The 10,850-nt window shown below is 44.3% G+C and overlaps 1 protein-coding gene across 1 annotated transcript in view; it reads left to right on the top strand.

Moving 5' to 3' along the window:
* LOC126986460 (lysophospholipid acyltransferase 6-like) overlaps positions 1–10,850 on the top strand; it is a 34,198-nt gene that overhangs the window by 11,807 nt on the left and 11,541 nt on the right. Inside the window, 5 exon segments of the mRNA XM_050842664.1 lie at positions 1,294–1,443; positions 5,218–5,310; positions 9,782–9,825; positions 10,327–10,467; positions 10,633–10,780. Of these exon segments, the coding sequence (XP_050698621.1) occupies positions 1,294–1,443; positions 5,218–5,310; positions 9,782–9,825; positions 10,327–10,467; positions 10,633–10,780 (576 nt within the window).

Here is a 10,850-nt window from a genome sequence, read left to right as displayed (position 1 = left end):
CTCTCATACTTTATTTTACTATTGAATCTTTTAAGTTTATTTTTATGGTAAATTTCCACTTTTTTATTTCTTTATTGTGTGTGTGTGTGTGTGTGTGTGTGTGTGTGTGTGTGTGTGTGTGTGTGTGTGTGTGTGTGTGTATTTAGGCAAGCACACACACACACACACACACACACACACACTCACACAAGCATAAACAACAGCTTAACACACTCAGAGACAAAGAAAAAACACACACACACACTAACAAGATGAGTAACCATATATTAGCACTTCACACGTACGTCTTAAAGCTCGACAAATTAGTTAAGCTGATGAATGAGTGTTGACGGAGGGGGGTGGGGGGGAAGGCTGGTGGCACGCTTGGGGGTTGGTTAGTCATGGCATTGGTAGACCTGAGATAAGCCATAGAGTGTGTGCAGTGATAACCTCTCTCTCTCTCTCTCTCTCTCTCTCTCTCTCTCTCTCTCTCTCTCTCACCTTCATTTGCTTTCTCTTCTCTTTCCTTTTCTGTCATTCTGTTTCTTTCCTCTTAATATGCAATGCCAAATTAATATCTGGTTTCCTGTCTCTCTCTCTCTCAAGCAATAATTATCAGTCACATTCTCTTTGATATTCACTCATCAACTATGCTATTAGAAGGGAAGGGAGGCAGGAGGGGGGGAGGGGTCTTGTACGGAGGGGGGGGGGGATTTAAGGGGTGACGTATGAAAACTGGTTATGTGCAGGTAGAATGGGAAGGGAAGAGAAGGGCTGATCTGTCTAGTTGAGAAATGATATGCAGAGAGGGTGACATGGGAAGGGCTTATAATCTGTCTAGTTAACCAGTGATATGCAGAGAGTGAGGAGAGATAGGAATAGGGGGAGACTCGTATAAACTGATGAGGTGCAGGAAGAATGGGAAGGGAAGAGAAGGGCTGATCTGTCTAGTTGAGAAATGATATGCAGAGAGGGTGACATGGGAGGGGCTTATAATCTGTCTAGTTAACCAGTGATATGCAGAGATTGGGGAGAGATAGGAATAGGGGGGACTCATAAACTGATGATGTGCAGGAATAAAGGGCTGATCTGTCAAGTTGAGAAATGATAGGCAGAGAGGGTGACATGGGAGGGGCTTATAATCTGTCTAGTTAACCAGTGATATGCAGAAATTGGGGAGAGATAGGAAAAGGGAGGGACTCGTATAAACTGATGAGGTGCAGGTAGAATGGGAAGTTGGGAAAAATGATATGCAGAGATCGGGTGAACCCAAACCTAACCTAACCTAACCTAACCACTGCCTCTCCCCCACAGGTTAACTTCATCGTGGGTCAGCTGGCGGGGCTGGTGGTGGCGTGGGTGATGCGAGTCTACCTACACCCCTCGCGCGTCTCCACCACCACCCGACACTGGGGCTCCTTCCTGACGGGCCTCGGCATATCCTACTTCTGCTTCGGGAGGTGAGTTTTTGATTGGGTGCTGAAGGGGGCGCAGGATAGATTAGTGGGGTGCAGGGGTGATTGGTGCAGTGCAGGAGGGATTGGTGGGGTGCTGAAAGGGGTGCAGGAGGGATTGGTGGGGTGCTGAAAGGGGTGCAGGAGGGATTGGTGTAGCAGAGAGATGGGGAGATAAAGAAGGGAGATAGATAGGGAGTTAAGGACACAAGAGACTAGGGAGATAGATAAAAAAAAATGGGAAGATAAGAACATAAGAGTTTAAAGGATAGGAGAAGGAAAAGAAAGGACAATAAAAGAGAAATTATGACAAACAGGATATTGGGGAGACAGGAAGACGCAGGAGACAGAGAGAGATGAAGAGATAGCAAAATATGAAATGAGAGAGATGGGGAGATATGCCATGTACTGAGAAACCAAATTACCATCTATAAATATGCATCTGTGACCCATATTCTCAAGCATTGCAAGACTGGCACCCCCACATTTGGTAAGGCTTTTGTAGAGGTTGTCGTGGGTATTTCCATGGGTAGTTTTATGAGCCCAGTGATGGTTTGACAAGGCTTTCATAGAGGTTCTGTTAGTATTTCCGTGGGTAGTTTTATGAGCCCAGTGATAGTCTAACAAGGCTTTCATTGAGGTTCTGTTAGTATTTCCGTGGGTAGTTTTATGAGCCCAGTGATAGTTTGACAAGGCTTTCATTGAGGTTCTGTTAGTATTTCCATGGGTAGTTTTATGAGCCCAGTGATAGTTTGACAAGGCTTTCATAGAGGTTCTGTTAGTATTTCCATGGGTAGTTTTATGAGCCCAGTGATAGTTTGACAAGGCTTTCATTGAGGTTCTGTTAGTATTTCCATGGGTAGTTTTATGAGTCCAGTGATAATTTGATAAGGCTTTGGTAGAGGTTGTTGTGGGTATTTCCATGGGTAGTTTTATGAGCCTAGTGATAGTTTGACAGGGTGCTGGGGAGTGTCTGAAGGGGTGGAAGAAGAAGGAGGAGGAGGAGGATATGTCACCTATGTATAAATATATGACAGGTTACATATGTCTAAAGTATGTGTATATATTCTTGTGTCATTTATATTTATTTGTCATCTCATTTTGTGCATTTCTCTCATCTACCACCACATGAAGACACCATACCACTGCTACCACTGCTATACCCAAAAGACCCCTTCCACATAGCTACCACTCCACACATACCACTGCAATACCCAAAACACTCCCTCCACATAGCTACCACACTCACACCACTCCACAACCACACATACCACTACTGCTGCTTTGTACTATACCCAAACCACCCTTCCACATAGCTACCACTCCACACATAACCACTGCAATACCCAAAACATCCTTCCACATAGCTACCACACACCGCATACCACCACCACTACTATTACTATACCCCAAACTACCCCTCCTCCACATAGCTACCACTTACCACATTCTTAAGCCACACCTCATACCATATCCTCTCACCCCCGAGACTCGTCCCCATTCATAACACACTCATGGCACACCCCGTCACCCTTTCAACCCTTTCACCCCAGCTGCTCACTCACATTCACACCCAGTCTCTCCTTTGTACAGATAGATTAGGACAGAGGAGGAGGCGGAAGAGGAAGAAGGGGAGAAGGAGGCGGCTGTATTTCTGTAGGATTTAGTGAGTCTTATCTTACTGTGTGCTATCATCTCCTTCCCAGCAGGCAATATTAGGGAAGCTTTAAGTAGGAGCAGATAAGGGCTGTGTGTGTGTGTGTGTGTGTGTGTGTGTGTGTGTGTGTGTGTGTGTTAGTAGATAAGGATATGAAGATGCAGAAAAGGTAACTTGATAAAAATATGAAAGGAAGGAAAGGAAAAAAAAAGAAACAGGCTATGCAGTAATGTGTGTGTGTGTGTGTGTGTGTGTGTGTGCACCTCCGTTATCCCCCCACGCACAGAGGGAGGTGATGGCTGTGAATACCTGATGAGGGATAAGTATGTATGTCCATGCCAAGAAGTATTTATGAGCTGTGTGCGTGTGTGAATGTTTGTGTGTTTGAGGGACCATGCCAACACGATTTAAGGGGTGCGCGTGTGTGTGTGTGTGTGTGTGTGTGTGTGTGTGTGTGTGTGTGTTCCTGAGTGCACATGCTGTCTTGTCTCCGCTGCCAAAAAATGCATCTCCAGTTATATAAGTCCATTGTTTTTGTCATCTGTCCACAAGTCTTTACTGTCGATTCTGCCTCTTATTATTATTTTTTTTCTATTGTTAGTGCAGTATTGATAGTAGTAGTAGTAGGAGTAGTAGTAGTGATAGACTTTTGTATTTCTAGTAGGGGAGATTAGTAGCAGAATTAGGAAAGGCTGTAATAGTAGTAGTAGTAGTAGTAGTAGTAGTAGTAGAAATTGTTATGCATGAGTGTGTGTGTGTGTGTGTGTCCCAATAACCTTCTTTCCTATTTCATCACCACAACCACCATCACCACCTTACCCACTGCAAACAAACACACATACACACACACACACACACACACACATCACACATCACCCTACCTCACACCACCATTTCACATACACACACACACACACTCTGCCTCTCCTCCATACACATCCTCACTATGATCAGTGTGGGATGGGGGGGGGGATCTGTCTTGCATTGCTTCATCCCTTTTAGGCTGTACTTATCATAACCTTTCCTGGATGTGAGTCATCTGTATGTAGTCCCACCTCACATCCCTTCCCTACATCACCTCACATCCCTTGCCCCTACATCACCTCACATCTCTTGCCCCTACATCACCTCACATCCCTTCCCTACATCACCTCACATCCCTTCCCTACATCACCTCACATCCCTGGCCCCTACATCACCTCACATCCCTTGCCCCTACATCACCTCACATCCTACATCCCTCTGCCTCTCCTGATCTGTCATTCTAGTCTCCATCTGCATTTCTATTCCTGTTCTCTTCCTGTTACTTTCATGTTCTGGTTTTCTCTCCAATTCTCCTCCTCCTTGCTCATGTGGATAGAGGAATAGATGGATAGATGGACAGGGAGATAGAAAAATAGATAGGCTGAGAAGTAGGTAGATAGAAAAATGGTTGAGTTAATAGATAGACATATAAGATAGGCAGAGAAATTGATGGATAGATGGATCATAAGATAGAAAAATGGTTAAGTTAATAGACAGACATATAAGATAGGCAGAGAAATTGATGGATACATGGATCGTAAGATAGAAAAATTGTTAAGTTAATAGATAGACATTAAAGATAAACAGAGAAATTGATGGATAGATGGATTGTAAGATAGAAAAATCATTAGTTCCCTTCCTGACGCACATGACTTCACATTTTTCTTCATTGAATTGTAGCAGCCACTTTTTGTTCCATTCCTGTAGCTTGGTGAGGTCTTCTTGTAGGAAATCCACAATCAAGGGGTTAAGGCCAGGGGTTGCTGGGTGCTTTGCTGCTGCTGCTGCCCAGCTGCTGCACCACGCCGCTTGCTGCCTCTCTCCCCTCCCTCCGTCATGCATATAACCTTTCACTGGTAGCCTGGTAACATATAGTCCCAGGTCCTTCTCTGCCTCTGTGGTGGATAGTGGAGTGTTTCCCATGTGGTATTGGTGTGCTGGATATCCCAAGGTGCAGGACTTTACGTTTTTCTTCATTGAATTGTAGCAGCCACTTTTTGTTCCATTCCTGTAGCTTGGTGAGGTCTTCTTGTAGGAAATCCACAGTCAAAGGGCTAATCTCAGCTTGCTTATACCCTTTGTAAGTATGCTTCCCTCCCACAGACAGGTGTTGCTGTTTGGTTGCGCTTTTTGCTGGGCTGCTACCTCCTGATGCTGCTGCTGCCCATGACGCTGCTGCACCACGCCACGCTGGCCGTATTTAATTCTATGTTTGTTTGCATATACATTTATTTTGTTATATTTTGAGGTATTTAATTCTATGTTACTGTTTGGTCATTTTCTATCTGTGTTGTCTGTTGAGTTTGCATGTGTTTGGTTTGTTTGTCATTTCTATTTTTGTTATGTTTTAATGAGTCTTTTGTGTTTGGTGTTTATTTTGCCTTTTATTCATGTGTTCAGTATTTATTATAATGTTTGGTGAATTTGAATTTGCTCGGCATTTTCTATTTTTCTTATATTTTTTGAGGTATTTAATTCTATGTTTGTTTGTCATTTTCTATTTTTGTTATGTTTTTGGAGGTATTTAATTCTATGTTTGTTGATTTTTTGTGTGTTTAATTTTCAGTTCGTTGAATATCAATTTATTTGCTGTTTGTCTATATATTAGTTCTATCTGATTTGTTGTTGCCATTGTGTTAGTGTGTTTGTTTGTTGGTGTATCAGTGATTTTTGTTTGTGTGTATATTGTGATGTTTGCCGAGGATATCTTATCAGCTGCACCAGAGGAGGGCCAGATAAACATATGTGTGTGTGTGTGTGTGGGGTGGGAGTGAGAGGGGGGATGTGTGTAGGTGCGGGTGGGTGGTTGGGTGCGTGTTTATGTGTATGTGTGTAACTGTTGACACGTGGAATGGCCAAAACCAAGAGCAATGTGGAGTTAAAGTGTAGTACTCAGCTCCTCCCTTCCACTAGTGTCCTGCCGTCTTGCTGCCACTCGCTCGGCACTACGGAGATAAGTCTTGAGGGACACAGTAACAAGGAGGATTGGGGAGTCTTATCACACGTCACTCCAGCTTAACATCAAGAGCCAGTGTTGTGTAGGAACTTGAGATAACAAAGGAGATAGGAGGAAGCACCTTCATATGTATAGGACTAGGAGATAGCCAACAGCTGCTAATCTAAGGAACGACAGTGTTGCCAGCTATCAGAGAGGGACAGAAATAGCTATACTTGATCACTGTGCAGAAGTAAGGTTTAGTAAAAAGTGGAGATAGCCAATAGCTGCTAATCTAAGGAACGACAGTATTGCCAGCTATCAGAGAGGGACAGAAATAGCTATACTTGATCACTGTGCAGAATTAAGGTTTAGTAAAAAGTGGAGATAGCCAGTAGCTGCTAATCTAAGGAACGACAGTATTACCAGCTATCAGAGAGGGATGATATATATACTTTGATCATCAGCAGAAATAAGGTTTAGTAAAAAGTGGAGATAGCCAATAGCTGCTAATCTAAGGAATGACAGTGTTGCCAGCTATCAGAGAGGGACAGAAATAGCTATACTTGATCACTGTGCAGAATTAAGGTTTAGTAAAAAGTGGAGATAGCCAATAGCTGCTCATCTAAGGAACGACAGTATTGCCAGCTATCAGTGAGGGACGGAAATTGACCTCTCTTCGGCCACCTCTTTTGTTTCTTTTTTTTTTTTAGGAGCAGCGAGTAGCAGGCTTTTTTTTATTATTGTTTCCTTTTTTTGTGCCCTTGAGCTGTCTCCTTTGTTGTAAAAAAAAGATGCAGATAGAGGCTTAGTTGTAATCATTCTTGATCACTGTGCAGAATTAAGGTTTAGTAAGAAGCGAACTTGTTAAATATTGTACCTGTTTTAATAGTAAGTTTATTTTTGTTTTTTTAGAGTAGAGGAAACAGTTCAAGGACAAAAAAAAGGAAACATTAATGAAATAAAAGCCCGCTACTCACTGCTCCTACAAAAGAGTCAAGGAGTGACCGAAAGATAGGTCAATTTCGGGAGGAGAGGTGCCTGTTATGTATATTTCCTGTTATACATGGCAAAAAAGTATTGGTGTATGTTGTTATTGTTATAGGAGGAAGTGAACCTGTTATATATTGTTGACAGTGTACCATCTATTAAGGGACTGTTATGCACTTAAGGACACACACTAGGGGGCAGGAGGCAGGGAAGTATTACAGCATTTAGCCATCACTGGGAGCATCAATGAAAGCACAGCAGAAAGCATTGGTGTGTGTGTTGTTATTGTTAAAGTAGGAAGTGAACCTGTTATATATTGTTGACAGTGTATCATCTATTAAGGGACTGTCATGCACCGAGGAACACACTAGGGGGCAGGAGGGAGAGAAATAGTACAGCTTTTGGCCACTGGGAGCATCAAGGAAAACACAGCGTAAACTATTGTTGTATGTTGTTATTGTTATAGTAGGAAGGGACACACTAGGGGGAAGGAGGCAGAGAAGTATTACTACATTTAGCCGCTGGGAGCATCATTGAGCAACACTGATACACAGATAGGGAAGGAGATATGAAGGCCACTTTTTATCTTCCATCCCCTGCTGTTCTTAAAGGGTGATGCGTAAAGGACACCTGATTCTGAGCCTGTGCCACACTCATATGCTTACTGTAATCAGGCCCAACAATGAGTGTGTGTGTGTGTGTGTGTGTGTGTTTACCTTGTTGTGACATACGGGAAAAGAGCTACCATCGCGCTGTCCCGTCTCCATATCCGCTCTTGTCCAACTTTTCCTTAAAATCGTGAATGTTTCTTGCACAAACCACCTCCTCCTCCAGTCTATTCCATACCTCAATGCTTTTGTTTGGGAAGCTAAACTGTTTTACATCTCGCCTGCACGTGGTCGCCCTCAACTTCTTCCCATGTCCTCTCGTTTCTCTCTCATTCCACACACACAGGTCCTCTCTGTCCAAATTCTCCACCCCGCTCGCCTCCCTGTACACCGATCAGGTCTCCTCTCGCTCTTCTCTCCAGGGTTGTGAGCCCCATGCTATTGAGTCTCTCCTCATACGTCCGATCCCTAAGTTCCGGTACCATCTTAGTTGCCACTCTCTGTACTCTTTCCAGCTTTCTTATGTTCTTCTTTTCGCGAGGAGACCAGACCACTGATGCATACTCCAACCTTGGCCTTATCATTGTAACTATTATTTTCTGTGTGTGTGTGCGCGCGTGTGTGTGTGTTTAGTGCATGCCCACCAAGTAGATAATGTGAAGTGGCCCCTATCAATCACTTTTATAGACACTTCTTGCTGATGTCATGTCTCGGGGTAATGTCTGTAATCTCCATGTCCACTCGTGTTGATTGCAGCTTCCCGTTTCAGTCTTAGTTGGCATTTTGTGTTTATTTTTCTTCTTCTTTATTTATGGTCATTATTTATGGTCATTATCTTCCCTTATGGGGTTTGATGTGGTTTGAGTCTCTCCCACTCTTGAAGATCATAGACTCTCCTCCTCCTATTTTTTTTCCAGTAAGCAGCTCAAGGGGAAAAAAAATGGGGAAAGAAAAATAAGCTCACTAATCTCTGCTCACTCACTCACTCACCCATACTTCTCAACACATTTCTCACCCACTCACTCACACACTCACTCACTCACCCATGCTTCCCAACACATTTCTCACCCACTCTCTCACTCACTCACTCACCCACACTTGGCCACTCACACACATACTCACCCAATCACCCTATCACTTAATTATCCATTCGCTCACTCACACTCACCTACCCACTCATCCACTCACACTCATCCACTCAACACAGTCCTGACACCTGACTCGTGCATACGTTATCTGTTATCCGGTCTATTATCCAGTTTCTACCACCCACCTTATCAGTCATCCACTACACAACACCCTCATCCCCCAACCCCCAGCAGCTCTCATGAGGTCGCCACCGCCCTTATCTTTTACCTGTACTGAGATGAGTGGGTGACCGGCACATTTTTCCTTATTTTTTCTTATCCTTTCCTCGCGTGTGTTTCTTCGCTGTCGTTTTGTCCGAGGAGGCAGGTGGCGGAGTCTGTGATCTCTACTTTTTTTCTTTTTTTTTTCTTATATGTGTTGCCTCATTTGCGTTATGTCGGTAGAGGCAGGAATAGTCTGGTATTTCCCTTTACTTTCTTCTTTTTCTTTTTTTACAACAAAGGAGGCGGCTCAAGGGCATTAAAAGACTGTAGAAAAAAAGCCTGCTACTCACTGCTCCCATAACAGACAGAAGTAAAGAGTAGCCAAAAGAGAGGTCAATTTCAGGGGGTTAGGAGAGTTTGCCAGTGTAAGGGATGAAAGAGTGAAGATGCTGGTTAACTTTTGCATAAGGGGTTTGGACAGTATAGGGATGAAAGAGTGAAGATGCTGGTTAACTCTTGCATAAGGGGTTTGGACAGTATAGGGATGAAAGAGTGAAGATGCTGGTTAACTCTTGCATAAGGGGTTTGGACAGTATAGGGATGAAAGAGTGAAGATGCTGGTTAACTCTTTCATAAGGGGTTTGGACAGTATAGGGATGAAAGAGTGAAGATGCTGGTTAACTCTTGCATAAGGGGTTTTGACAGTATAGGGATGAAAGAGTGAAGATGCTGGTTAACTCTTGCATAAGGGGTTTGGACAGTATAGGGATGAAAGAGTGAAGATGCTGGTTAACTCTTGCATAAGGGGTTTGGACAGTATAGGGATGAACTAAAGTAGAAAGTCGAATGTTCCCTTACTCTCATGATATCTAAGGAGGCAAGAGGAGTCTGTTATCTCTCCAGTCTAGTTTTTTTTGCCATTTTTTTCCCTTATATATGATTTTGTCCAACGACCTCTGATAAGCATAACATACAGCCTTCTCTCTCCTATCCTCTTCTTCCCCCATCCACCCATTGCACCCACCACAGCCTCTGCACCCCACAGCTTCACCCACAACACATATCTTGCAAAGGGCAGTTATCAGTCATGAAGTAGGGGCCCTTATGTCCCTATCTCCTTTCTCCATCCACGCACTCTACCCCCCACAGCCTCCACACCCCTCAGCTTACATACAACACATTTCCTGCAAAGAGCTGTTAGTGATCTTGAAGCACATCCCTCACTCTCTCTTTCCTTCACCTACCCACCCATTGTTTCCACCACAGCTTACACACAACAAGTTTCCTGCAAAGAGCTGTTGATGGTCTTAACGTACATCCCTCATTCTCCCTTTCTTTCCTTCACCTACCCACCCATTGTTCCCCCCACAGCCTCTGCACCCCTCAGCTTACCCACAACACTTTCTTGCACAGGGCCGCTGATGATCATGGTGCAGAAGGCCACGTCCCTTGCCTACAGCTTGCATGATGGCCTGTCTGGGCTCAAGGACCAGGAGCTCACCCCTCTGCAGCGGGAGATGGTCCTTAGGTGGGTGATTCTTTCTCTCTATTGGGGGTTGGGGGAAAGGTAGGGAGAGTTATAGAGCCCACAGCCCACGAGTACTTAAGTTACATGTTCACCTTCCACAGTGAACCTAACCTAACCTCACCTAACCTCCTTTTTAACACTCTTCCCCTCCCTCTGTCTGGCCAGGAAGAAGCCCACAGCCCTTGAGTACTTCAGTTACTTGCTCAACTTCCACTCCATCCTGGCCGGCCCGTTCTTCATGTTCGCTGACTACCAGGACTTCATCGAGGGCACCAACTATGCCAAGCGCGCCATGAACGTTGCCGTGTCAAAGGTGAATGGTGCGGGGGAGGCGGAGGGAGGGAGGAGAGGTGGTGGTGGTGGTGGTGGTGGTGATGGTGAAA

Source organism: Eriocheir sinensis, chromosome 61, assembly GCF_024679095.1.
Source record: "Eriocheir sinensis breed Jianghai 21 chromosome 61, ASM2467909v1, whole genome shotgun sequence".
NCBI classification, from domain to species: Eukaryota; Metazoa; Arthropoda; class Malacostraca; order Decapoda; family Varunidae; genus Eriocheir; species Eriocheir sinensis.
Note: the sequence above shows the minus strand (reverse complement) of the source record. Positions and strands in the feature narration are given on the sequence as shown.